General features: G+C 51.7%; 13 protein-coding genes across 13 annotated transcripts; 7 read left to right on the plus strand and 6 right to left on the minus strand.

Annotated features, from left to right (window-relative positions):
* Positions 1 to 1,377: 1,377 nt before the first annotated feature.
* BJY04DRAFT_208400 (major facilitator superfamily domain-containing protein) lies at positions 1,378 to 2,898 on the minus strand (the record flags this gene model as incomplete). Its single annotated transcript, XM_073713985.1, has 2 exons — positions 1,378 to 2,619; positions 2,665 to 2,898. The coding sequence occupies 2 exons, from the start codon at positions 2,896 to 2,898 to the stop codon at positions 1,378 to 1,380; spliced, it is 1,476 nt and encodes a 491-aa protein (XP_073569733.1).
* Positions 2,899 to 3,242: 344 nt separating this feature from the next.
* Positions 3,243 to 5,116, plus strand: BJY04DRAFT_228823 (uncharacterized protein; the record flags this gene model as incomplete). Its single annotated transcript, XM_073718930.1, has 4 exons — positions 3,243 to 3,339; positions 3,389 to 3,989; positions 4,037 to 4,800; positions 4,990 to 5,116. Exons 1-4 carry the CDS (start codon positions 3,281 to 3,283, stop codon positions 5,114 to 5,116), a joined length of 1,551 nt encoding a protein of 516 aa, XP_073569734.1. The 5' UTR covers positions 3,243 to 3,280.
* Positions 5,117 to 5,385: 269 nt separating this feature from the next.
* Positions 5,386 to 7,656, minus strand: BJY04DRAFT_219725 (uncharacterized protein; the record flags this gene model as incomplete). The annotated part of the gene is made up of 1 exon (XM_073716663.1): positions 5,386 to 7,656. One exon carries the CDS (start codon positions 7,654 to 7,656, stop codon positions 5,386 to 5,388), a length of 2,271 nt encoding a protein of 756 aa, XP_073569735.1.
* Positions 7,657 to 7,845: 189 nt separating this feature from the next.
* On the plus strand, positions 7,846 to 9,517 carry BJY04DRAFT_219726 (uncharacterized protein; the record flags this gene model as incomplete). Its single annotated transcript, XM_073716664.1, has 2 exons — positions 7,846 to 8,244; positions 8,315 to 9,517. 2 exons carry the CDS (start codon positions 7,846 to 7,848, stop codon positions 9,515 to 9,517), a joined length of 1,602 nt encoding a protein of 533 aa, XP_073569736.1.
* A 50-nt stretch (positions 9,518 to 9,567) lies between these two features.
* On the plus strand, positions 9,568 to 9,802 carry BJY04DRAFT_192672 (uncharacterized protein). The gene has a single exon (XM_073711804.1). The coding sequence runs from the start codon at positions 9,573 to 9,575 to the stop codon at positions 9,741 to 9,743; it is 171 nt and encodes a 56-aa protein (XP_073569737.1). The 5' UTR covers positions 9,568 to 9,572; the 3' UTR covers positions 9,744 to 9,802.
* Positions 9,803 to 10,138: 336 nt separating this feature from the next.
* On the plus strand, positions 10,139 to 11,143 carry BJY04DRAFT_219727 (renal dipeptidase family; the record flags this gene model as incomplete). Its single annotated transcript, XM_073716665.1, has 1 exon — positions 10,139 to 11,143. The coding sequence occupies one exon, from the start codon at positions 10,139 to 10,141 to the stop codon at positions 11,141 to 11,143; it is 1,005 nt and encodes a 334-aa protein (XP_073569738.1).
* Positions 11,144 to 11,475: 332 nt separating this feature from the next.
* Positions 11,476 to 13,735, minus strand: BJY04DRAFT_208404 (kinase-like domain-containing protein; the record flags this gene model as incomplete). The annotated part of the gene is made up of 7 exons (XM_073713986.1): positions 11,476 to 11,654; positions 11,711 to 11,852; positions 11,905 to 11,906; positions 11,938 to 12,102; positions 12,250 to 12,578; positions 12,625 to 12,821; positions 13,676 to 13,735. 7 exons carry the CDS (start codon positions 13,733 to 13,735, stop codon positions 11,476 to 11,478), a joined length of 1,074 nt encoding a protein of 357 aa, XP_073569739.1.
* Positions 13,736 to 15,342: 1,607 nt separating this feature from the next.
* Positions 15,343 to 16,006, minus strand: BJY04DRAFT_219730 (uncharacterized protein; the record flags this gene model as incomplete). The annotated part of the gene is made up of 2 exons (XM_073716666.1): positions 15,343 to 15,821; positions 15,883 to 16,006. The coding sequence occupies 2 exons, from the start codon at positions 16,004 to 16,006 to the stop codon at positions 15,343 to 15,345; spliced, it is 603 nt and encodes a 200-aa protein (XP_073569740.1).
* A 1,843-nt stretch (positions 16,007 to 17,849) lies between these two features.
* Positions 17,850 to 19,970, plus strand: BJY04DRAFT_228833 (uncharacterized protein; the record flags this gene model as incomplete). Its single annotated transcript, XM_073718931.1, has 1 exon — positions 17,850 to 19,970. The coding sequence occupies one exon, from the start codon at positions 17,850 to 17,852 to the stop codon at positions 19,968 to 19,970; it is 2,121 nt and encodes a 706-aa protein (XP_073569741.1).
* On the minus strand, positions 19,956 to 21,772 carry BJY04DRAFT_192679 (uncharacterized protein). Its single transcript, XM_073711805.1, has 4 exons — positions 21,618 to 21,772; positions 20,628 to 21,568; positions 20,405 to 20,567; positions 19,956 to 20,349 (listed from the first exon to the last, which is right to left on the minus strand). The coding sequence occupies exons 1-4, from the start codon at positions 21,737 to 21,739 to the stop codon at positions 20,070 to 20,072; spliced, it is 1,506 nt and encodes a 501-aa protein (XP_073569742.1). The 5' UTR covers positions 21,740 to 21,772; the 3' UTR covers positions 19,956 to 20,069.
* Positions 21,773 to 22,334: 562 nt separating this feature from the next.
* BJY04DRAFT_219733 (uncharacterized protein) lies at positions 22,335 to 22,649 on the minus strand (the record flags this gene model as incomplete). The annotated part of the gene is made up of 1 exon (XM_073716667.1): positions 22,335 to 22,649. One exon carries the CDS (start codon positions 22,647 to 22,649, stop codon positions 22,335 to 22,337), a length of 315 nt encoding a protein of 104 aa, XP_073569743.1.
* Positions 22,650 to 23,647: 998 nt separating this feature from the next.
* BJY04DRAFT_192683 (peptidylprolyl isomerase) lies at positions 23,648 to 24,553 on the plus strand. Its single transcript, XM_073711806.1, has 4 exons — positions 23,648 to 23,755; positions 23,889 to 24,058; positions 24,111 to 24,242; positions 24,290 to 24,553. The coding sequence occupies exons 1-4, from the start codon at positions 23,719 to 23,721 to the stop codon at positions 24,437 to 24,439; spliced, it is 489 nt and encodes a 162-aa protein (XP_073569744.1). The 5' UTR covers positions 23,648 to 23,718; the 3' UTR covers positions 24,440 to 24,553.
* Positions 24,554 to 24,757: 204 nt separating this feature from the next.
* BJY04DRAFT_192686 (GNAT family N-acetyltransferase) lies at positions 24,758 to 25,645 on the plus strand. Its single transcript, XM_073711807.1, has one exon. It carries the CDS (start codon positions 24,825 to 24,827, stop codon positions 25,638 to 25,640), a length of 816 nt encoding a protein of 271 aa, XP_073569745.1. The 5' UTR covers positions 24,758 to 24,824; the 3' UTR covers positions 25,641 to 25,645.
* The last annotated feature ends 143 nt before the right edge of the window (positions 25,646 to 25,788 follow it).

The following is a 25,788-nucleotide window of genomic DNA, read 5'->3' on the forward strand; positions in this document are numbered from 1 at the left end:
ATGAGGTTGGTCTTTAGATCGGGCGATTCTGGGTGTCGTGAGGGGAGAGAAGGTTGAGGGAGGAGAGGGTGTTGGTGCGGCGTGACGCCTGAGCCGAGGCGTTGGTAGGTTGGTGGATCTAATAGGAATTTACCTCACCATCTAAAGTGCAGATTCGGCTTTTCTGTCCGATGAGGATACTCGTAGAGTGTAATTTGAAATTCAAGGATGAGCTCAAAGGGTGATGGTGAGGAGAAAGGAGCAGCATCGCGAGAAGAAATCGGCAGTGCCTCGTCGCCATTCCCCACTCGCCTGTCCTCGCCTTTTTTGCCAGAACTTCGTGCTGGAAAAGCTAAAGCAGATTAATCAGTCTCCATCTTCACGATCCTCGCCACTGCATTGGTTCAGCGGATGGCTGTGGCTGCGGCTAATGGCTGGATATCTCGTATTCGATCCTGCGCCAAGAGAAAGCATCAACAACTGGCCAATGCGGATGAATCTGTGGTCGGGCGTTAGGCTTGGGTGCGAGATGTTGGGGCCGGTCTGCAGATTGAATCAGTGGGCTGGTGCTGGTTTGAGGCTGAGTCCTCGGTTGACATACCCTGGGGTGAAGGCGCGGGATGGGTAGGGCAGCCAATGCTTGAGTTAATGACCCTATGCTTGTTCAACAGTCTTGGATGCCGAGTGGATAACAGACACATTTAGTAAAATAAGCAGAACTATAACCTTCTCACATGGTGGCACAAGCAGTTAGTGCTAATACAGCAAGGGCAAAGGCTGTGATCAGCAGCTACAGTGAGAGGAAAAGGTTTGATCTCGTTAAATCTTGTTCAGGGCTTGTATATTTCTCAGCTCTCCAAGAAAGAATATAAGCTCGGAGCCAATAACATAAGATCAATTGAGATAATCAGGATGGATAACCCTAGGTAGGTCAGAAAAGTGAGCATTGCAGACGGTAGTAGCTCCACCTTGTACACAAGATGCCCAATTAAGCCCTAGGCCGTGCCCTGAGTGTCTGAATAGCCTCTTTCAGTGCATTCTTTACAGTGGTATTTGAATCAGAGGGCTCATTCATGCCCTCTCAACGTAGATTCGGCCTCTCCAGCTCCAATAATAGACTTTAACTGTCCCAATACGCTCGGTAGCAACCGGATAATGGTTTTATAGCGCTGTATAGCATGTACACTTCATATGGTTTTTGTAGGCCGTCCTCTAGCTTGCTGAACTGAGCTGCGACGAGAAAGAACCCCCACTGCTAATCTAACAAAACGAAGATGAACAAGTTTTGAAGGCCGACGCAACTAGACATGGGTCGAAAGATAATACGTCAATAGACTCGAATAATCAGTTTTAGAATACAGGCTTTTCTTAGTGGTTTCGCCACCCTCTACAGCAGACCTACACATCTGCGTCTCTCGCACCCCTTGCCCTTCCCACCTTCCAAGCCGGCCACCTCCTCTCCACAGCAGCAATAACCCCCGCAAGCACCAGTTCAATCGCAAAGAACATCGCAGCCATCTGATACCCAATCTTAAAGTGTGGACTCTGTCCCGTATTATACACCAACAGCGGCACCCACGCGTTGAACGTAAACGCAACTGCCTCCATAACCCCGATAACCACAATGCGATGTTCAGCACTGAATCCACAGGTCTCGCTCACCCACGATGTAAACAAAATCCCCGCTCCGGTTTCCGCGTAGGTTAGCAGCCAACCGGCCATCATGGCCGCGGTATTGTGTTCCGGCCAGACGGAGAGGATAGACGTTCCTATTATCGCGGGGATACACGCGAACATGATAACCGGGTATCGAAGCTGCAGGTAATCCGACGTCCACGCATAGATCAGAGTAAACACGATCTGCATCGCATAGCCAGCAAAGGGAATAACGTTAACCTGCTCAGTCGTATAATCCCCCGTCGACTTCAGCCAGACATTGAAATACGAGTAGATCCTCAGACCCAGGACATGGGCAATGAACACCGTCGAGAACAAATACACAGGCCAGCTGCTAAACACCTCGATGAATGTCCTGACTGTCAACTTCTTCGCCGGCGCGCGGCCCACGGCTTTCATGCGCGCCGACGCACGCTCCGTCTCCTCGGCGCTGAGCCACCGGTTTCGACTATCAGCCGGCGAATCCGGGATCGCCCAGAATCCATACAGCGAGATTGGGATGCCGAGGATGCCGTCGAAGATGAAGAGCCATTGCCACGCTGCCAGTCCCGCGCGGCCATTCATGCCGGAGTATAGCGCTGCTTGGAGATATCCGGAGAACATATTTGCGGCGCTCGATGAGGCTTGGAAGATAGCGGCGCGCTTGGCGAGTTCCTGTGGGGCGTACCAGTTTCCCAGCAGGGTGATGATGCCGGGGTATGCGGAGGCTTCGAAGAGGCCGATGAAGAAGCGGAGGGCGTAGATGGTTTGGACGTTCTTGGCGCCCGCGAGGGCCATGACCAGGCAGCTCCAGAGGAGTTCGAGCGTGGGGAGCCAGATTGACGGGCGGATCTTGGTGAGGATTAGCTGCGAGGGGATCTGGCCGATGATGTAGCCGATGTTCCAGTATGTGGTTAGGTAGTTGAGGTCGTTGCCTTCCATGTTCAGGGCTTCTTTCATGCCGGAGACGTAGGCGTTTGATGTCTGGGTTTGTTAGTGGGAGAGTTGGGTAGGGGGTGGGTGACAAACGTTTCCTTGGTCGAGGGCTTTGATGAAGTAGGCAATGCAGGCGTAGCTCAACAGCCACCAGTCGACTTTCTGAACTAGGCGACGCTCTTCTGGCGATTTGTCCCAGGTGTCCCAGACTGCTGCCTTGAGGCGCGCCCGGCGACGTCGCGGTGCAGTTAGTGCCTGCTGCCCCTGGTTTATTTCATGCCCTTCGACCTCAGCATCGACCTTTTGGTCGGGAATGTCGGAGGTCATCTTGCTAACGAAGTGTAGGTAGGTAATGTTCTATGCGAGGAAATTCCAGAAGCTGGGCTTCTTCAGGGCCATATATACAAAGATAGGACGGCCCAGTGACAAGCTCTTGCCAATGGCTTGGGATGCAGGGCACGCCATGGCATCCACCGGATAAGCACATGGCCCATCTGTTAAACGCTTGGAGACGACGGCGAGTCTCCGTTGAATATTTCCATCTTGGGGAAAGTCGGCATGCGCCAAATCGGAGGCCGATGGCGTCTTGGATCCACTTTGGGCAGGCCGTTAGGGTAGGAATCGGACCATATAAAACTGCTGTTTAAATTCGCAGTCAAAGGCGCCTCTGAGTCGTGATCGGGATTTTAGACGCCATTGCGCCATCACGATGGAGATTGAGCGAGTCGCTATTATCGGAGCTGGGCCTTGCGGGCTGGGAGCTGCGAAGTAGGTGCCTCACGTCACTAATCATAGAGACATTGCTGATTAGCCACAGATATCTTATCGCAGAGAAGAAATTCAAGGTGATCACTATTTTCGAGCAGCGCGATCAGCCGGGCGGCGTCTGGAACTACACCGGCGACGCAGGGCTTTCCAACAGCAGCACTATTCAAGTCCCCAATGCGATACCCCGGCAGACGCCACAGGAGCCTGTGAACAGCAATGGGACATTTGTTTCTCCCGTCTACGATGCGCTGGAGACGAATATCCCCAATTCTCTCATGCAGTTTTGCGACTCTCCGTTTCCATCTGGGACGGCGCTGTTCCCGGCGCATTCTGTAGTAAGGGACTATCTTCACACGTATGCTGAAGAGCTGCGGCCTTATATCCAGTTCCAAGCGCAGGTGCTCGATATCTTCGTAACGCAAAGACTAGAGACAGAGTGGGCAGTGAAATGGCGAGATCTGGCATTGAACGCAAGTGGCGAGGGTCAGAAGGTCCAAACAGTGGTGTTTGATGCGGTTATCATTGCGAATGGCCATCATAACGAACTCAACATCCCGAATATCCCTGGTTTATCGGAATGGCACAAGACATTTCCAGGATCGATCACACACTCTGCACTGTATCGGTGTCCAGAAGCCTTTGCTGATAAGGTACGTTATATCCCACCCCTACCTGACCCCAACTAAGAACTATATAGAAAACCCTCGTTGTTGGCCACTCTGCTTCAGGAATCGATATCGCCTCGCAGATTAGCAGCATATCAAAACACCCCGTACTCATCTCCGAGCGAACGCCATCCTCGCCCTCATCCCCGTCCCAAGCACAAGCTCAACCCGCCCACATCCACTTCCCTGAGATAACCCATCTCGACGCCGCCAACCACCTCATCCACTTCACAAACGGCCACATCGAAGCAGACATCGCGAACATAATCTTCTGCACAGGCTACCACTTCTCCCTCCCTTTCCTCCCCCCTTCATCGCTGGATACAGAAAAACCAATAATAACCACCGGCTCCCACCCGCACAACCTCTACAACCACATCTTCTACACTGCCCATCCAACACTAGCATTCATTGGGACCCCGCAGCGCATCGTCCCTTTTCCTTTCTCTCAGGCTCAGGCTGCGTATACAGCGAGGGTTTTTGCGGGAAGAGTTTCTCTCCCCCCGCAGGATGAGATGGAGCGGTGGGTTGATGAGCGCGGGGCTACAAACCCGGGACAGGGGTATAATGAGATGAAGTTTCCGGCTGATGTGGAGTATATCAACCGGATGTATGAGCTGTGCATGGGCTCTGGTGTGTTGCGAAGAGAGGGTTTGGAGAATGGAGGCCTTGGGATGGAGCCGCCTGTTTGGGGGGCGAAGGAGCGGTGGGTTAGAGGGAAGTTTCCGGCTATCAAGGAGGTTAGTCGGGGTCTTGGCGAGGCCAGAAAGGTGGTTACGAGCTTGGAGGAGTTGGGGTTTGTTTATGAGGATGTGGTGGACGAGGACGCAAAGTCTGTGTCTGGGACGGCGTTGGAGAAGGCTGTTTTATTAGGAAAACTTTACGACGGCGTCCAAATCCCGATGCGTCGGAAGGCGTAGTACGAAAGAAACTAGAAACCAAGAGTGAACATGTCTAAATCCATTATTTGATTATGAAGAATCAGACCCCAGCGGGTGGTAGGTGCAGGTTCCCGAAGTACATTTACTGATATGGTGACTGTCCACGGGTGGGCTCCAGCTCTAGGAATAGGTAAGAGTGATGGATTGCTTCTGCTGTCGGGAACCTGGTAATCGAGTGCCATATCAGCTATTTTGTTGATGAAAGGTGGCCGTCAACAAAAGAACAGCGAAAGGGAGATTATTATAGAGTCCAAGACACGAACTGTTAGCTGAGCTATTCCAATTGGCAAATGTGAGTATAGCCACGGCCAATGAAATTCTTCCTTATACTGATCCTCCAGATAAAGAAATCTTTACACTGGGTAAGCTCGTCCTAAATATTATACACGTCGTGCATCTGTTTCACGCTCAGTGATTGTCTAGCACTCCTCGTCGGGCTTTCACTTCTGGGAGGCGGCGTGCTTCATAGCAGCCTCCTTTATAACGGTCTCCTCTATAACAGCATCCTTGACTTTCCGTTTAGCCTCAAGACGGGCTAGCCGCATTTCCTCATCTTTTATCTTCTTCTTAATTCTCACACTGTCCTCATTGTCCTCAGTCTGTCGCCAAAGTCTCTTAAGCCTCATCTCTCTAAGTTCCTGGCGTGCCTCTTCCTGTTCATGTTTGGAAGCTAGCGGACGCTCAGGACTGATGTTTTCTTGCTGCTGCTGGAGAATCTCTGAGTCTTGCTTCTGGTGGTTCCTCCCCAGCAACTTCTGGTTGATATTAGGGTCAGTCTCGCCAGCTGCCTGAGAGAGAGGCGACGGATCCCAGGACTGAGGCCCACTGGTATCGAGCCGCAGCTGACGGTATCCCTGCTCATCTGGTATTATGGTTTCGTCCCCTATATGACGTCTATCAATAGTCTGGGTGTCTCCCTGGTAGCGCGGGGATGGTTCATGGTACGGCTTGGGGCTCTGTTCAAGGTTTGTGTTTCGAGGTTCGTTTTCACTGTCACCAATGGGGGCTGTGGGATGTTTCCGGTCATTGCGCACTTTGCCAGTCTGTCGGGCGCCTGTCGAACCAGATTTATCAATGCGGTCATCTTCGGGAACTGAGATTAAGCCCAGGTAAGTGGTGGTGTAGCCGGGGGTGAAACGGCGCCAGATGGTGCGCCACCGTGCACGCTCTCTGACAGGAATCTCCATGAAGGAGCCATTAGACTCCGAGGCGTTGAATTCAGCTTGGCCAAGAGAAGAGCCTGATGGACGACATTTGCCTATGGCTGGAGTTGATTCCGGTGCATCCTCTTCTTTTCCTCCTCCCTCTGTCTGTGCAGGTCGAGTAGAGGTATCTGCGGCAGTCATAGTAGATAATTGGGGCACTTGGTCGCTCTCGCTACTGATAGACGATGACAGTTCGCGGTGTACGGGATCCGCTGTATTTGGCTCAGCACGTTCCGGCTTTCTGTTAGATATTTCTGATCCGCCCGTCGGTCCATCGGTGTCTTCAGCGCTTTTAGAATCGCGTCGATTCTCGGACTCGGCATTGCTCTCTTCTTCCTCACCAGCCGTCCTCGGAAGAACGAAAAGTGACAGCTCTTCCAAATGGCGACCCACATGCTTTTCAAAGGTTTCACGGGGTCTATAAGTCTCCTTACATAGTGGACATATCTGACTCTCACTCCCGTGGCTGTCGCTGGGAGACGTATGCGCCAGTCGGATGTGATTATACCAGCTCTTTCGACTATCGTATAGTTTGTTTCCCATCGAGCAGTCCAGGAATATGCAGATATGTGGTGATAAATCACAAAACACATGTTTCGCCCAGGCTCGACGATCCTTGATGGTAATAACAAAGTAGCAATAAGGGCACTCGAATGCTCTCTGTGGAGTCCACAGTCGTGGCAGGGGGCGGATTGTAACTCTTTCCTTTCCATCCACCAGACTCGCCGCATAGGACGTGGAAGAAATGCCGGACTCGCTAGCGAGGTCACTAGATTGTGGAACCACTGTTTCCATGTTGAATGAAGTGGCGACAGTTTCTGAGAGCTTGATTGTGATTATGTCTTCGTTCTCGGTATGCAAACCTTGACGGAGCTTCTGGTGATGCCGGTCTCGGTACTTCAGGATCGCTTTTTGTCGCGCCATTGCAGAGCCAATACGGAGTACCATGATGCTGTCTGCGTTGGGGTATTTGTGCGAGACATGTTGCTGATAATGGAACTTGAAAGGCTCTACATCCACTTTGTGCGTGCCGACAAGTCTATCATGCTGAGCCGGATTCCTCAAGGTCATCGATATTTCAAAAAGCTGAGAGATCTTGTCGACAAGGCTATTGTAAAGCTCTTGCGTCTCAGTTTGAACATTATGGAGATCAAGGTCGAGCTCTTCGCATAATGCCTGAATTTCGTCGTCATCGTCAGGCTCAGATTCGACTTCGTCGGGTGTGGTAGCCATCTGCACGAGCTCCTCAAGGAGGCTCTTGATCGCCTCGAGAATCATGATTATCTGATTTCGGATATGTGATGCATCTCGTAGCCGATAGTCCAGGGAGGATTGGCCGGTTTGATGAGAGCCGATATTGCCGGCCCAGAGTGACAGGCGGCTGCGCTCATCCTTCCAGGCACGAATCGAAACATCCGGTTGTCCTTTCAATAAGACATCGCCAACAGATAATAGTTCGGAAAGCTGCGCAAGACAAGTCCGGACCAGGTCAGAGATCATCGACATCGCATCAGTAGCCACTCAAAGGTCCGTTGGAAAGTAAGAAGGATTGGTATGGATGACGGAAGGTGCCCCCGGGTTTCGGCCAACAGATATTCCAGCTGCAGCAGGTGCGGGGTCGTGATGCTGACACCAGCTGGCAGAGAGTCGCTCAGTTGCTCTTGATTCTAGCCTCACAGACTGTTGTGATTCAAAATGGTCATAGAGGTTGAGACAGTTGGGTTGGTCCTAGCGGTCCTTCCCCTTCTGGTCAACCAGCTCGACAACTATGCCCGCGGTATCCAGCACGTTAAGCTGTTGCGACGGTACCACCGAACGCTGGCAGACTATGCACTGAAGCTGAGAACCCAGCACGCTATTTTCCTCAATAACCTTGAACAAGCACTGGACGGGGTTGTTGATGATGACGATCAGATACAGGACTTGATAAACAATCCTGACGGCGATCCCTGGAAGGATCCCGTATTGCAGCAAAACCTGCGAAGAAAGTTGGATCGCAACTGCGACTACTTCCTTGAAAACATGGCAAGCCTTTACTCCATGCTCATCCGTCTAGCAAAGAAATTCGACTTGAATCTTACCAGGCAAATGCCCGTGAGTAGATGACTTTCGTATATCCACGTTACAGACCCAGTTGCTAAGCTCTTTTGCAATGTTTGAATAGAACCCAAGCACTCCGTCAAAGAAAGACACCCTTCTCCCTATTAAATTGCTGCAGAAAGCTGTTTACGACGACCTTCTCCAACAGATCAGAGATCTGAACGACGTCCTCAAAACATTGATCGAACAATCGAGCCAGGCCAAGACAAACAGGGCAAGGCGTAGCCCTTGGAGGCAGCTGTTACCGCAGTTTCGGGCGGTCCGAAGAAGCGCAGAGGGCGTATTCCAGGCAATCATGCATGGATCGCATTGGAGCTGTCCATGCCGTGACTCTCATTGTGCCCATTTGCAAGTCAGGTCCAACCCAATACCAGAAAAGACCAAGTACAGCAATGGCCCGAAGTTGCGCGTTTCATTCTCCACCTCTGCCGTGCAGAATACGACGTGTAATTGGGGATGGAGCGAGGTTGAGTTTGAGACATGTCAGCAGGAACAAAGTGTGTCTGCAACCACTCTCGCCCTGAATGAGAAACATTCCTCAGCCAATGTACGTGCCTCGCGGGTTCGGTTCGAGATTACCACCACCACACAAGCACTCATCAAGACAGCAGCTTGTAAAGCTTCTATCGAGACAACTATGGGAGATATGTGCTCCGTATTCTCTGGCGGGGTGAAGCACGCTCCGACATCAGATGGGGTTGCATATCTTATACCAAAGCCCCACCTCAACATGCGATTCAAGATGCGCTCCATACGCTGCAGTCAACAAGCAGTGCCATTGAGAACGCTCCAGGATGCTTTACCAGCCAGTAACAGGCGAGATCGACTCTACATCGCTGTAGGGCTTGCCTCCAGTGTGATGCAGTACCACGGCAACTGGCTGAAACCGCAATGGAGCTGCTCTGATATTCCACTACCAAAGGAGTACAACGGCGACGCGGATGCACCCCCGGAAGACCTATATATATCTTGCCCACTGGACTATCAGCCTCCTGCCACAAACGATCCACCAACACCGCTCATCCGCAACCGCATCCTTTTTCCCCTCGCGATAGCCCTTATAGAACTGTCACTCGGCCAGACTCTGGTATCTCTACAGATACCTGAAGATAATAAAGGAGATATAAAGTCCACCCAATTCTATACGACCTCGAGACTGCTAAATAGGGTCTACCGCGAAAGTGGCTCGAACTATCATGACGCGGTGCACACTTGTCTATTCGGGCCCAGCATGGACGGCCCCTGCTTTTGGAACGAGCGCTTCTAAGAAAAGGTCTTTAGTGCAGTCGTTACTCCATTACTGCGAGACCTGGCGCACTTTGATGACCCTGTTTACCCTATACCTTGCTAACATCACAGGAGTGACATGGGGAGCAGTATGCTACCTTAGCTTCCGACCGCGCACATACATCCTGCGCAGCCGCTATATGGAAGTTGATAAGATTCGGATGATGATAACTGACCGCTTAATTTTTGCTAGCAGATCTGGGTAGCGGGAATATGGGGACGGCCTACTTTCGACCTCACTGACATTTGGAGCACGACGAATGGCTCGTAGCAATTTCAGTCCACTGGAGTCCATCCATTTTGAATCAGTCCGGAGCAAAATTGAATCGAGAATCAGGATCCGAAAAATTACGATTGCAGCGCTTGGCCCCCGACGTAAATTCCCTAATAGGGCAAACAAGGGAATGGCGTGCTGGACCCGCTATGCAGCGAATACTTGGAGATGCTTGTCCGTAGCTTATTTTCTTCTGCTGTCTTGGACTGCTGGTCTATGTATGCTGATTCGCATCCCCCCATACTCCTATCTTCACTCAATCACCCCTCTCAATCTCTCAATCCCACCGCAACATCCTCCCCAGCACACCCTCAAGATCAATACAAAATGCCTACCGAATCCGAAGCCCTCGAAATCTATAACTCCACCATCCACTTCGACGGCCTAAACATCACAAATTACTCGCGCGAGATCTTCACCTCCTGGCACCGCGGCGGCATCACCGGCGTCTCCTGCACCTGCGGAATCTGGGAAAACTTCCGCGGCTCCATCGCAAACGTAATCCAATGGAAAAAATGGTTCGAGGAACACTCCGACCTTATCACGCAAGCGCATACCGTGCGCGATATCCGAGCCGCGAAGCAATCCGGCCGCACAGCCGTCCTCCTCAGCTGGCAGAATACAGCGGGGATAGAAGACCAGCTTGACTACCTACGCGTATTCCGCGATCTGGGCGTGCGCAAGATGCAGCTTACATATAACACGCAGAATTACTCAGGGGCCGGGTATACGGAGTTGAATGACTCCGGGCTGACGGGGTTCGGACGGCAGGTTGTGGATGAGATGGCGAGGCTCGGGATTGTGTGTGATCTGAGCCATGTTGGGCCCGTGACGGCGCGGGATGTCATTGAGTATGCGCCTGCAGGGAAGCCGCCGTGTTTCAGCCATGTTCTTCCGGCCGGGTTGAAGGAGCATGCGCGGAATAAATCGGATGAGCTGATTCGGTTGTTGGGGGGGAAGGGGGGGTTTGTCGGGATTAGCCAGTTTGGGCCGCATATGGAGAAGGGGAATGAGTCTACGATTGATGATTATGTTGCGGCGGTGGATTATGTGGTTGGGCTTGTTGGGGAGGATCTGGTTGGGGTGGGCTCGGATGCTAGCGAGGGGCATGCGAGGCCGAGTGAGTTTATGGCGTGGTGTAATCTGGATAAGGGGTATGCGAGGAGGTTGACGCCTTGGGGGAGTCAGAAGGTTGTGAAGCCGTTGGGGAAGCTGGAGGATCGGGCTGAGTTGGCGAAGGCGATGGCGAGGGCTGGGTGGTCGGAGGCGAAGATGAGGAAGGTCTTGGGGGAGAATTGGCTGGCTTATCTGGAGAGGATTATTGGGGAGTAGTGACGACGGTGCTTCTTCATCTGAGGAATATAGAAGATAGATTTGGGCAGTTCAGTACCTCCACCACCTTCCCTGAGCGAGCCTTGACGAATTGGACCAAGGCCATATTATCCCTTCCTGATGTACACTATTATCCTATGATTGCCCATCCCACTGATTTCTCTCCATTCCGATATCTCTCTGTCCAGAGGAAATGGGCCAGATGCTTACTAGCAACCGTGGACTAACCTTCCGCTCAATCCAAGTTCAATCATGTCAGGGTGCCATTGCAACATTGCAATTACTGGCGCGGTGAAACTGACTACCACCTATCGTGAAGACGTGACTCCCGATCACACCTTTCCGCCCCTCAGCCAAGGATCCTGCAAAAGCTCATGGGCGGTTGGTCTATCTTCAGGGAGCCAGGTTAACGTTCTCCGGATAAACCCGAGGAAAGCCGATTTATCCTCTAGTCGAGTCTCAGCTTCCATTGTCCGAGCATACGGGATTGGTGCAAGACCCAGCCATTCACCTATAACATTTATCAGCTGTATTGTATCTCAGTTGCATTTGATTTCAGAAGTGTACCGTTATCACTGCAGAAATCAGCTCTTCTCTGTGGGTTTCCGGCTAGGAATTCAGCCGGTGGAGGCCCTAGCGCAGCATCATAGAGATCTCCGTCCTCGTCACGCGCGGTGAAGAGTTTCTTCGGCTGAAGCAGATCCCAAGCCTTTTCATTTGCATGACGTTGTTAGCAATGGATCATAGTAATGGGAAGCCACACCTACCGTCAAACCAACACTCCAGATATCAACCGGAAAGCTCATACAACAGTGTTTCCGGAGCTCGATATTCCAGAGGCATTATATCACCGCCATGAGGCCCAGGTCCGATTCTAGCTTCGCCAAAGTCAGACAGTAACATCGGGCCTACTGTGGGACGCATCAGTCGTGAGAGATAGATGGTCCTCCCAGACGGGTCTTTTTGCGAGGAACCGGAAATGAGGATTCCTGTTCTTCGAGCTTTTGGAATATCGCGTTATCATTCGCCCCTAGGAGCAAATTGCCCGGATGCACATCTGTAGATTGTTAGATGAGACGCAATATACACAGACCGCATGAACATACCAGTGTGTACCGTCTCTCCATGAGTATGCAAGAAGTCGAGAGCTTTGAGGAGCTCAAATATGGCACCTCGGACAAAGTCTTCGTCAAACCCGCCTGGTCGGAAGACAGATTTCATATCTCTCAGGCTCATCTGCGCAGGTTCAAAGGCTAGGACATGGTGCTTGCCATGTGGGCCTGCAGTTTGGAAGGAATCGAATAATCTCCGAATATTCACGCGATGGTCAGCAGAGGTCCTCTCCAGGCGCGGCCTGATGTGGTGGTAGAAAGGCAGTTCGCGATGAACCAGGGATGTATGGACATAAACTTTCAGTGCAACATACTGGTAGCCTCTGTATATATATTAGATTGACGAAAGCCCATGTACGGATTGCTCACTGTAAATCCCGGGCAAGCCAGGTTGTTGATGAAGTTCCAAAGCCAAGCTTTGTGAGTACTTCATACCGTCCTTGAAACGTCTCGCCTAGTTGAACGGGGTAGAATCGATCAGGTCTGTAATCAGGCAACTCCTCTTCTTCAACCGGTCGGTCAGTCTGAATAACTGGAAAGCCCGCACTCGGCAGCTTTCGGGGGCTCTCCGGGGTTTTGGCGGTGTTAACGGTCCCTTCGGGTGAGAACAGCTTCAGTAAGGAGGCAATCACACTCCGTTAGTTGGAAAAGAAGGAACGGGCATAGATGGTGTAGCCAGCCCTTCTTAATGACGCTGTCTGAGTGCCGACTGGCCGTTTATTGTAGAGAAACCTCCATGCTTTTCTCATCATTGCAGCTGGTAAAGAGCAGTGGTAGTTCGTTATCGTCGTCATCTGCGTCAGAAGATGCCAAGGATCTTGCTGGGTGCCATGGCAACGGATATCACAACTATTTGCACCAAGCTCTTGGGCTCCAAGAAGTTGTAAGTACATTCATCTTCTTTACAGAGAAGCATATGCTAATTCAAGGTGTTGTATACATGGAGTCCTGCGAACTATACTATTCATAACCATTTTGCCCCCTCGTAACAAGAACGCTACCTAGAGGATTCTTCTGCTGCTAACCTTGACATCGCGAGTGTAAGCGTTTCCAAACTGCTCAAGTTCTTACGCCATGCGAAGCCGTCTCCTCCCCAGATCGGCAGACCCGGACAGGGTATACGACCTCTCGCCACTCACAGCCTCGAGGTGTGGCGTGTACTCCCACCACTCACCAAAAAATGTATTAAACAGTTCCTCCCGTCGAATACGCAATTGACTAGTGACACACGACATTAGAAGGTTGTTCGTTTTGAGCCGTCGAAGATTCCCAGGAAGGACGTCTCTGAGCTCCTTATCTTGCAAAGTCGCCAGTAGGACCCACGGCAGCTCAAGCTCCTCCAGGCTGTCAAAATGCCGCATTGATCTTAGGTCGCCAGCTATGGTGTTTGTGTGCATTGGTCCTGGTTGAATTGTGATACGTCGTATGCTGGTCTGAACATGAGATAGCGCCTCGTTGATGATATGGAGGTCAAAGGCATTGTTCTGCCTGTCCGACCATGGGCGATACTCGAGGCTCTGCAGGTTGGGCGTCATTGATAACATGCGAGGTAGGTGCGATGGGCTGAGGAAATCGCAGCGAAGATGAGTGATCGTGAATTGAGGAGGCTTGACGCGCGGTAGCGAGTCGATATACGCGTCCGTGATGACACCTGCAGCATTTCGAAGCGACGGTCGATCCAGGAAGCATGACAGTGGCGCGACCTCAGACAAGTCATAGAACGAGTTGTACGCATTAGTTGATATTGTAATCGTGGAGAGGTTCTGCAATTGCAAGCCCCCTGCGGCCATGAGTTTTCTTAGGTGAAAGGATTTCTCCAGATAGACCTCGTTTACATGGAGGGTTCGTGCATTAGGGATATGGAACAGGAGAATCGCGGTCAGGACATCGAGCTCGCGATTTAGTAAACCAGTTTCCCATATTGATATCGGCTTGAAAAGTGCGAGAGTCGATAGGTGGGAATTTAGCTCTGGAATGTCGAACAACCCCCAGGGTTTGATATCCTCGGTGGTATGTGGTGGGTAATTATCCGGTCGGCGAAGGAGGATTGCCAGATTCCTGACATATGAGCCGAGAGATGGTCGATCGATGAAGGTGCGTATGAGTTGGAAGAAGGAGATGCTAATGCGGAGATGGGATTTGATCTCGATATCAGTGTATAGAAGAGGTTGAGCGAGGTGGAGGAGCGTTTTGTTTGATTGGCAGACTGCGGTCAGGTCCGCTGGGGAGAGATATCTCAAAGCGTGGATGATGAGCTCAGTGGGGAGGTTGTCCATGTTGTCGACTACTGGTTGAAGCACGACCAAGACTCAATTAGCCCTATCAGCTTTTTGGATATAACGACCTATTGGCTGCGGCACTTGACCGTTGAAAGCTGCAATGTTGACAAGATAAAGGAGATCTGAGCCGAGAGAAGGGCTTGGCTTGGCTCCCGAAGATCACATGTCTGTCTAGCACCGTACTGAGCCTAGAACGTACAACTGAATCAAATGTTTAGATACAATCAGGTCCACAGAATTGAAACATGCATAACGAAGAACATGACCACCCCCGTTATCAATCGGTCAACACAATGTGAAGCAGAACAAGCGCCAGCATCTTCATGCTCCCAGACATCCTTGACTCCCCTGCCACGGATCACACTCAATGGATTGCCACCAGCCAGGTTAGTGTAGGCTGTGGTGCAGCACACGAGGAAGTCCATTGGGCAAGATACCTGATTAGAGGTCTGGGTGCTGCGCGCGGAGTGTCTCGATGAACAAAGCATCCTCGTAGCTGTTGGCAATAAGTAAAGTGTAATAGAATAAGAGGCTCCTCGTATGCCACTCTTGACCCGCAATGATTGGAAACACGAGATGAGTGCGCCTTTGCCGGAGTGCATGGCTGATCAAAGTCTCTAATGCTGTAGCCTGGTGGTGTAGGTAAAGCCCTTGAGCCCACTGCAGCCACGTATTCCAGGCCTCCATGTTGTTGTGCTTCAGAGCAAGATCTATAAGGTTGTCGTTGACTCGTAGAGTGCGTAAATTGTACATCGAACAGGCTTTCGCTTGCTGAACATGAAGCGGACCATCGCCTGATTTCCATACTTCACGACCTCCTCCAGAACGCAAAGAGAAAAGCGTCGAGAGATGTATCTGTTGTTGCAAGCGTTGAAGTGGCGCTTGAACCCTTCGTGTCTTCATCCTGAATTGCGGCTGCTGCTAGGACAACAGGGAGTATTTGAGATGCACGCTCAGTGGGAAACCCGTGGTCATTGGTGTGTGAGGATATACCCCCGTTCGTGAGGGCCGGGGCGAGGAGGTCGCGGAGTGGTAAGGTCCCACATGCGATTCCCTTGAAGATTTGTCTTGTAACATTCGAGAGTTCTTCAGGCGTGCAGTTGGCGGGAGCTCCAACTTCCAACAGCTCCTGAACGAAGAGGATGAAGTGGGTGGTCTGCCTCGCCTTGTGATGGAAAACTCTTTCCAGATACTGCACCCTAAGCTCAAGGGGCAGCTTCTGCCATTTTTCGGGATCCTGGTCAACATTCCTAAACAGGACTCTCGGGATAGCTGCAAAAAATCGATCTAGTATCACGTTTCAGTATTCAGCCCTGTCAAAAGTTCATAAACAAGGCGAGTTACACACCATCTGTTTCCCGCACAGCCAGATCATTTGTTATTGATGCGGACGCAATGAAATGTTCAATGACCATTTCGAATGGCTCATGGGGGAGGCGATCGAGGAGGTTATAGCTGTCGTGACCCGACATCTTGTACTTGGCTTAAGTAATAGTGGTACAGGTTCTGTGGTGGCGATGGTATATTGCAATCCGACAAGGAAGGATTCAGAAGTCGAACGCGGGAATGCTCGATAGGAAGCGAGAAGGAGGAATAGAAATGGCCGAAGAAGAAATTAGCGGTAAAATTTATGGGAGGCTGAAGATGCACTCCTTTCACAGGACATTCACTCATCCGGTGCCTGAGGCGCACCACCGTCTTTGGCTTCACCTGGGATGAGAGCACACTGTGATAGTTCTATTGCTGTGATGACGTTATGCTAGCGTGAAAGCCCTGCCTGCCCTTTATGTAATAACAGAGACTTACTTTACTTCGCTCTAACTAGGCAATGAACAAACATCTGCCTGAGGTCCTCGTCTCCCAGTACGCCTCTGGCCATCGACGACCTGTGAGCGTCATTGAGTCTCTGATGCACAGCTGATAGTTTTCAGAATCGGCTCCGATATTGTATTCAGACGTGGAGTCGAGAACGGTGGACCACGGTATGGCGAGGACACGGAATGAACGAGGCCATCTCCCATCATTTCTCCCAGTGAGCATACATAACATCATTGCACTCGCACAAGCGACCAAGCCCATACTGTTTATTTCACGCTTGACGTCGCAGGGCATTCACCCCGACTTGTTTCTGTATGTCGCCGTCTCAGATACCAAGGAAGCACACTCTCCCATCCCGCCATGTAACCTCTCCCTGACCAGGACTCTGACGTATAGATCCGATCGTACGCCATGAGGCTATGTCAACAATTAGGGCAGAGCTTCTCGCGACTCCGGTCGTAGATAGCGGCGTCGATCGATTGAGGAAGCATTGAGGTAATCTTGGAACTAACCTCCTACAGGGGTAGAGATATCGCTGACGCCTGGTCACATCCACAGCTCGACGAGTTCGATATGCTTTATAGCCGCGGCACTGGGTAGAATGTCGGCGACGGCACGGTCTCGCATACCGGCTCTGAATCAGTTGCCTCTGAGATCAGCCTCGTGGTATATGGCAACGCTACCCTCTGGGAGTTGTCGAACACCAACGCTCCGGGGGGTGCGAGTCTGGGCCAGGCTTGTGCATAGGGTTTGGGGTCGACCCATCTTGAAGAAGCAGGTCATCGAATGCAGCTGCATATAAAGAGGATAATCCCGCTGGCAGACGATAAATCAAGGGCTCAGAGGGTGGTCAGGAGCGAAATGAGCCCGCCAAAACAGCAAAGTGAGAACCTCTGCAGCAACATGATCCACAAAGGTACTGGTGCCCAAAAACAGAGCATTCTAGAACCGTCTTTTAGCATTCTGCGTACTGTTGAAAGGGCACCAAACGCCGTGGTAGCGAACCTCTCCGCCCCTCCTTTTTAAGCAGTTAGGTTTAGGCAACTGATGCTCAGACGCACCTTCTCAGGGTCTCCAACCTTCCGTCTATCTCAGGAGATAGTCAATCAATTAATGCCTACTGACAATTGCTAGATATCAATAACCCGCCACGGCACACATCTTCGGCATCAAGCGCAGAATCACCGAGACCAAGCCTCCGAACCCCGCGATCCTTATGATGCAGATCGTCGTATTTCCCCGGATTCAATTATCCCGAACCCCACACAGGAGAAGATGCAGTCTTGGAGAAGGATGGAATCCTGACCACTCAGGGTTCTAACCAAGCTATCTGTGGGTCGATCGGGTAAATACTCGGTCGTGGATGTTACGAGCGGGTGTATAAAGAAGCAGGGATCGAAGCTGGTGAGTATGAAAACGCCGATCTTTTCTCTTTCTCTGCAGGGCCTACATTAACAACTCGTGGCATCAGGGTTTGTTATTTCCTGACCGGCGACAATGCGCCTCGAACCGCTCCTCCTCGTCGGTGCTGCGTCCACCGTCACCGCAACGCAGTACCTGCGCTCGCGCGACTTCAAGGTCGGCGTCGATCCAAACACCGGTGCTCTCCTCTCCATCGTCCATCCACGAGATAATGCCTCCATGAGCTGGATTAGCGGCCCCGAGAACACCCCATGGCAGCCCCTCGGAAGCAAATGGGGCTTGGGGTATGCTGACCTCGGCGCTCTCCATCGCTCTTTCTGGACGAATCCCCATATCACCGTTCATGACGACAGCATGAAGGCAACGTACAAGCTTGACGGGCTGAAGGTTGATGTTACGAGGCGACTTGATGGTCGCTCGAAGTCTCTCGAAGAGTGCTACGCCTTTACAAACACCGGTGATGAGGAGTTGGTGCTTAATGATGCGGCGACTGAGGCGTTTGCGATCTACACGCCGTTTAATGATCACTATAGTTCGACTGAGGATGTTCTTGAAAACAGAGCGCACGCGCACATCTGGGCAAATGGAGGTGCGTCGTCGTGGGTGAAGCTCACACGGATGGGTCTGCGCGGGCCGCATCTCGGTCTGGTTGTCACGGAGGGCTCGTTGGTCGGGTATAGTGTTGAGGCGAGGAATCCGGTGACTCTATCCAATACACGTGGTGTTTTTCTTCTGCATCCCAGCCTGCCGACGCTGCAAAGCAAGGAGTCTAGCCGTGTGTGCTGGTCGCTGTTCTGGCATGATGACTGGGAGGATTTCTTCCAACAGGCGGTTGAGCGGTCGAACCAGTTTCTCCATGTTGAGGCGTCGAGCTGGACTGCTGTGGCAGGGGAGTCAGTTAACCTGACTGTTTCTGGCCAGATTGCTAGAGGTGTCTCTTCGGAGGGGCTCGAGTTCATGCCTGGTAAGAAGGGCTCATACTCGACCACTATTGAAGCTGGGAAAACAGGGGAGCAGACAATCAAGCTCACGGTGGGCAAAGGCAAGAACCAGCGTAACTCAACCGTCGTTTTGAATGTTGTTCCCGGCATCAACGAACTCATCGCGACACGAGTCAAGTTCATCACTACAAAGCAGCAACTCAGCACAGACTTCACCGATCAAACGAAGGCAGGCGCATACGCAGTCTACGACAACCAGATGGAAGGCATCGTGACCTTTGACACATCCTCCGACCGCAACACCGGCCGCGAGCGCGTCGGCATGGGCGTCTTCATCTCTCGCTGGCTTCAGACCAACTCCGATCCAGACGTCGAAGCTTCCCTCCGCACATACTACGACTACGTGACCAACAAGCTTCAATCCGCTGATGGTTACGTCCACTCCTGGCCCATCGGGTCTCGAACTGCCTCACTCCGTCTCTACAACTGGCCCTGGGTCATGCAATTCCATCTCCAAATGGCCAAACTCGGCAACAAACCAACAACCAGCCACGGAAACTACACCGCAACCCCAACCGAGCGTCTCATCCGCACGATCGAGCGCTTCTACGAAGAAGAAGAAGCAATCGACTACTACCCGATCAACCTCCCCATCTACGAAGGCCTCCAATACTTCCAAGAAACCGGCGACAACAAAACAGTCGCCCACCTGCTATCCCTCTTCGAAGCCCACGGCCGCCGCATCGCAGAAGTCGGCCCCAACTACCCCTCCGCCGAGGTAAACTACGAACAATCCATCATCGCCCCAGCGGCCATCATCCTCCTCGAGCTCTACCGCTTCACAGAGAACCAGTTCTACCTTGACGCAGCACACGGCCACTTCGACCGCCTCCTTGCCTTCAGCGGCCGCCAGCCAGACTTCCACCTCCACGACATCGGAATCAGACACTGGGACGGTTACTGGTTTGGTAAGGATCGGATGTGGGGCGATACATTCCCTCACCACTGGAGTACGTTGACGGCAATTGCCCTGCATCATTATGCCAAGGCGACGGGGGATGAAAGCTATGCGAGACGCGCGGAGGGAGTGCTGAGGGGGAATCTGGTGCTTATCGATGAAAAGGGGAGGGGGTACTGTGCGTTTATTTTCCCGACGACAGTCGAGGGCCGCAAGGGGCATTATCGGGATCCGTATGCGAATGATCAGGACTGGGCGCTTGCGCATCTGTTAGCGTTGAGGGAGGATGGGCTTTGATTTATTGCCATATGTATAAATAACTAGCTGCTTGAGTTTATTATCGCTCCAAGATCAAATTAGAGAGGAATATCCGACCAAACACCTTGACAGTCTCAATCAAACCCTCCTCGTAGAAAGCCTCCCTCTCAAAAACCGAAAAGCCCAGACCGCATCAACGATTAGTATATCTCCAAAGGAAAACACAAGACTCCCTCCAAAGACAAGACTATGGTACGTCCATGCATTGTCCTTGTTCAACTCGACAACCTGGCAGACAATCGCCCATGGGAGAACGTAGCAGATATTCGAAATGAGACTCTGGGCGAGATACCACGGTGTGCGTGTTGCGAGGAGGATTGCGGCGAGTTGTGTGGAGATTGCGTACAGGATGTAGCACCTACATAATCAGACTTTTTAGAGGGGTTGGTTATGGGAGGGTTATAGATGCTCACCAGTCTATTGTCCTCCACATGTGTTCAACTATCTCCGAGACGGGGTCTGACTGGCTCAGCCAGAAAGCGAAGGATTTACACCCGTAGAAGGACATGAAAATCAACAGAGGGATTTCGATGATCAGGGCGATGACGACGGACAGGAGGGAGGGTCTTGTCACCGCTGTTCAATGTTAGCATTGTTGTCTCTGTCGGGAATCAATAACATTGAAGGGAGGTGTACTGTAGAGGCTTGTCCATGACCAGCGGCCGTTATCAGTTCTCTTCTTTAACTGCCCCCACGCATGCCCAACGAATGCCAGCGTGGTAGCTTCCAGAGCTTGCACGGGAACCATCACCAGTCCCCAGCGGATTGTCGAGAAGACGCCCCAGGCGGTAGCATAGTCCGCTGACATTGCAACAACCCCCGCGACGAGCCAGAGATACAGCGCGTTTCGAACAGCAGATTCAATAAATGTGATAGAGCCCGGTTTGAGAAGGACCAGAAACGCGCTCAGAGTCGGCTTCTCGCTTCGCCAGGTCGGATCCTCTCTGCGGCGGCGGAGAGTGGTAGTAACAAAGAAGTAAACCAAACCAGCGAATGCAGCGACCATATCACAGCTAAGGCGAATCCCCGCCTGCATGTTGATATCCGGTGTCCAACTGCCGACGTGGAACTTGGAGATGAACAGGAAATCCAAGACGATGTTGATGACGACTTTGACTGTGCTGATGAACAGCGGCACATCGGGTTTGTCGAGCGCTCTGGTTGCGTTAGATACCGCGACTTCAATCGCCGAGCTCAGGGCTGAGAAGGCGCTGATGCGCACGTAGGTAATGCTCGCGTCGCGCACGTCATGGGGTACAAATGTTGCTGAGAACTGTTTCGCAGCGCCTGCGAACGCGATGCTCATGATTAATCCGAGGAGAGCTTGGAAGGCGACAAGCGTATGCGCGAGCCCGAGACGAGCGTCGAAGGAGCGGGCTTCTTTATCGGCGATCGTAACCCAGACTGCACGAGGAAGACCTTCGTTCAGGACCTCGGCAACAGTTCCGATGTAGGTGTAGACATCAGTGGTCACGACGAGAGATGAGTTGATGTTTGCAATCCAGATCTTGACGAGGGTTCCGTAGAGGGCTGGGAGGGTGAATGCGCCTGCGTTGAAGAGGAGGGCGCCGAGGTAGCTGGATGGTGTTTGGTTAAGGCGCTATTTGCGATGATAGAAACTCTCACCTTGATCGGTGCCACCATTGTTCGCCGACTGTCCACTTCAAACTGAGAAAGCTAGAGGGCTCTTGTGCAGCATCAGGAGTGGCATCTATCTCTACATAGCGCACTTCGTTGTTCGGCGCCATTTCGCACAGTGCGATGCCTGGATTGTTGGGCTTCGAGGAATGTAAAGTTGAGGTAAGGAGGGGAAGGCTGGCCGGAATGGAATCCCTGCTGCAAGTCAGCTGATGCGACCTGGATGCAGGTCAAAATAGGCGAAAGGCTAGTAAAGACCCAACAAAAGAAAGTGCATGGTGAAGTGTTTACCTGGCACAGTCAAGTGCTGCGACAAGAGGAAGAGAAAAAGTCTGCATGCACTGTGTTAACTATACGCGATAATGCTTAGTTCATGTTTACTAACTTTTAGCTATAAAGCTTAACTATTACACTTTAAAGCATGCCTAAAGTGCTTTCTTCTAGACAGCAGCATGCAAGTATAGAATTCACAATTAAAGTATCTAAGACAGTAGCAGGATTGAGGAAAGGTGCTAAGGTATCAACTAATATCAATGCACCAAATATCAAGACCAGTCCACAATGGCCGTGACAGTAACCCATGCGCTTCACCTATAGTGATATACCACATCTGGGGGCTGTTGATAGAAGCAGTACCACTCATCCTGACAGTTGATGTATAGACGAGATTTCACAGTGTCCCAAGACAATCTAATGCAGCCAAGATCATAGTCCGTGCACCCTCAATCTCTTCATAATGATCTTCAGGATAGACCTCTTCCGCTGTCCCCAGTTAGCCAGTATAATGTTGACGTAGCCGATTCCCGTGCGCATCGGGCTATCGTCCCACTCGTCCTTGATATTTTTCAATCCACCTTCGTCAACTTTGATGAAATACTGGAACCGCGTATCAAAGGCATAGGCATTGTGCGAGTCTATCTCCTTACTCTTGAAAGCGCCCTCTCGCCACACCGTGACATGAGTTCGTAGCTGCCCTTTTGATGCTCGATCAAGCGCTTCACAATCTTTGACGAACTTCATTTCGAGATGCTCAGTCAGTGGCCCAGTGCCCCAGATATCAACTTCACCAAGAACTGTTCAAGCCATGGCTGTCTTGAGCTTTTCTCAGGTAGCTTCGTCCTGATATGTGCATCGGTCGATCACTCCCCAGGTCCTATGTCGCGGTTGTCGCTCTTGCACAGATCGCAGGAACTGTTTCTCGGGGAAGTGTTAATCTAAAGAATCAGAGTTTCAGTGTCGATTGCCTAAGGGCCCGGGTGAAGGAGCCATAGGTCGTGGTAGATCAAGTCTCAGATGGCCGCGACATGTGCTGCTGATAGCAGGGCGCGGCAGGCGCCGCAGCTACGGCCCAAGAGAGACGTCCATATATTATTATGTCCCAATAGCAGGCGCCATATATATTGTAGTAGTGGTGCAATACTCCGTACAGACGTTGAAGACACTAACGAAGATAAGGTAGTAGGTAAGTAACTCAGGGGCAGTTCCATGGGCGTTCTTTATGCCTGAGGCAGAGAGCTGGAACCAGCGGGTGTCACGTGGTGCCAAGCCTCGCAGGTTCCGGCAAAATTCCATGCATGACGTACCCCGCCGCTGCCTTAGGCAGAAGCATTCCACATCACAATAGGAGGACCTCGGGAACAAAACAGCTCAGCAACAGAAGCTCTTTGGATCAAGCCGTGTTCCTCAGAGCCTCGCTCAGGATCTATCTGGAGGTTGCAAGATCTGTCCAGCCCCTCGTCGCCGATCAATTCCCTCCGACACAAGAATGGCGCAACCGACGAGCACCTGGATGCGGCGAATAGAAACACCTTGGTGGCTCACGACGCGGGTCTCAATGGAGCAACCACAGCTTGATTGGTACTTTCTTCCGGACTGCAGGAGGTCCTAGCCCCTTTAATCTGGGCATTATTATTATCGTGTTCTATTGTTGTCACTTTGTGGTGGGAAATTCCATGATGTAAGCTTAGCTGACAAAGGCGGGGTTCGATTCTGCCCCGCAGCTTAAGAAGCTTCCCCTCAGCTCTTCCTCTCTCACCACTTTTTTTCACAGCTTCAACCTTCACGAAAATCTCTTCACTCCTCGCCCACCATGTCTAACGTCTTCTTCGATGTCACTGCTGATGACCGTATGACTCTCCTGATCCAATTCGCACCATCGTTTCTCTATAACTTCCCCACCCGCTTCCATCCACCTTGCTGTCCACTCTTTTCCACTCCCATTGCACCCTCGCGTCCAAACACTGCTGACAAGTTCAATAGAGCCCCTTGGTCGCATTGTCTTCAAGCTCTACGACAATGTTGTCCCTAAGACCGCTAGGAACTTCCGCGAGCTAGCCACTGGCCAGCACGGCTTCGGATACGCCGGCTCTCCCTTCCACCGTGTCATTCCCCAGTTCATGCTCCAGGGTGGTGACTTCACCAAGGGCAACGTGGGTGCCGCCCTATAACTATAATGAGAATCGCTACTGACAGTGGCCTCAGGGAACCGGTGGCAAGTCCATCTACGGTGAGAAGTTCGCCGACGAGAACTTCACTCTCAAGCACGACAAGCCCTTCCTCCTCTCCATGGCCAACGCTGGAAAGAACACCAACGGCTCTCAGTTCTTCATCACCGTAAGCAATTCTCCCTCCCTGAAGTGATGGTATACTAACTCCATTAGACCGTTGTTACCTCATGGCTCGACGGTGCCCACGTCGTTTTCGGCGAGGTTGTTGAGGGCCAGGATGTCGTCAAGGCTGTTGAGAAGCTCGGCTCCGGCAGCGGCAAGACCTCCAAGGTCATCAAGGTCTCCAACTCTGGCGCTCTCTAAACGCTTCTAGCACCGAAATGACCATCATTTAGAAGGAGGTAGCTCTGCGATTAATCAAACTTCGCTCTGGCAGCTAGTCAAATAGATGCTCCAAATGCCACTCCATCTTGTTCACTCTTTCCGTGTAGTTGCGTAAATCTATAGACTGTCTGGCTTCCCTATATTTCCCACCAGACGCAAGATGTTTAAAAGCATGCAAACTTGGAATTGAACATTGATCTAGACAACTATTGTGTTTCGTATCCGCCTGCAATTTCTCTTCATGTCACTTCATCTCCTTGGCGACGTATTCGCATGTAAAGCCAATCGCGCCATCGCGCCCGATGTCACTTAGATCTCCAAATCCGGCAAGCGCGGGCAGGACGGTTCCTTTACGAATACGCCGATGAGTCAAACGACTCCTATATCAACCTCGTCGCAATCGCAATTGCCCCTCTCATGCTCCTCCAATCCATACTCAATCGCAGAAATGTCAGAAAGACCAATTGGCCCAATCGTCACAGTCCCAGAGGCGACCCCTCCCTCACGAGTCACCCTCACCGGGCGAACTGTCAAACTAGAACCTTTGACGGCCCGCCACGCCGAACAGCTCTTTCCACTGCTCAACAACGACCACCCAAACCAAACAGCGCTATGGGACTACATCCCCGACGGCCCCTTCGACACACTCTCTGACCTCGAAGACGACTTCACGAAACGCGAAAGCTCCAACGACCCTCTTTTCTTCGCTATCATCGACAATCGCCCTCCGGCAGGAGATTCAAAGACTTCTACAGCAGGAAAACCCCTGGGATACCTCGCATACATGAACATATCCCCCGAGCACCGCCGCCTGGAAATCGGTCACGTGATGTTTTCCCTCCCCTTGCAGCGCACTGTTCTCGCGACGGAGACCGTCTATCTGCTCCTCAAACACGCTCTTGAGGATCTGGGGTACCGGCGAGTCGAGTGGAAATGTAATGCGCTAAATGCGGGCTCGAAGAGGGCGGCTGCTCGGTTGGGGTTCCAGTATGAGGGGACGTTTCGACAGCACCTTGTGGTCAAGGGGAGGAATCGGGATACGGCTTGGTTTTCGATATTGAGAGATGAGTGGGAGGGGGTAAAAGGAGGGTTTGAGGGGTGGTTTGATGAGGGGAATTTTGATGAGAGGGGGGAGCAGAGGAGGAAGTTGGAGGATTTTAGAAAGGTGGGCAGTGCGTGAGTGAGTTACAATGTGTTTGTATCTTCGTCTGCTGCTATTTAGATATGATGTTTATAGATTGAGAGCCTCGATAGATAATGCGCTGTATTTCCTAATGTACGCACACTCAAAAAGGGTCCAGGCGATTCTGGAGAGAATACTCCTATCT

Source organism: Aspergillus karnatakaensis (assembly GCF_047715665.1).
Source record: "Aspergillus karnatakaensis strain CBS 102800 unplaced genomic scaffold BJY04scaffold_34, whole genome shotgun sequence".
Lineage (NCBI taxonomy): Eukaryota > Fungi > Ascomycota > Eurotiomycetes > Eurotiales > Aspergillaceae > Aspergillus > Aspergillus karnatakaensis.

Bases quoted from the DNA above. Each gene is read 5' to 3' on its own strand.
- BJY04DRAFT_192672 (XM_073711804.1), top strand. From the start codon at position 9,573: ATGACCCTGTTTACCCTATACCTTGCTAACATCACAGGAGTGACATGG.
- BJY04DRAFT_192679 (XM_073711805.1), bottom strand. From the start codon at position 21,739: ATGGCGCCGAACAACGAAGTGCGCTATGTAGAGATAGATGCCACTCCT. The intron at 21,569-21,617 runs GTGAGAGTTTCT...AACACCATCCAG, and splicing joins CAATGGTGGCACCGATCAAG to CTACCTCGGCGCCCTCCTCT. The intron at 20,568-20,627 runs GTACACCTCCCT...AACATTGAACAG, and splicing joins GTCATGGACAAGCCTCTACA to CGGTGACAAGACCCTCCCTC.
- BJY04DRAFT_192683 (XM_073711806.1), top strand. From the start codon at position 23,719: ATGTCTAACGTCTTCTTCGATGTCACTGCTGATGACC. The intron at 23,756-23,888 runs GTATGACTCTCC...CAAGTTCAATAG, and splicing joins CGATGTCACTGCTGATGACC to AGCCCCTTGGTCGCATTGTC. The intron at 24,243-24,289 runs GTAAGCAATTCT...TAACTCCATTAG, and splicing joins GCTCTCAGTTCTTCATCACC to ACCGTTGTTACCTCATGGCT.
- BJY04DRAFT_192686 (XM_073711807.1), top strand. From the start codon at position 24,825: ATGAGTCAAACGACTCCTATATCAACCTCGTCGCAATCGCAATTGCCC.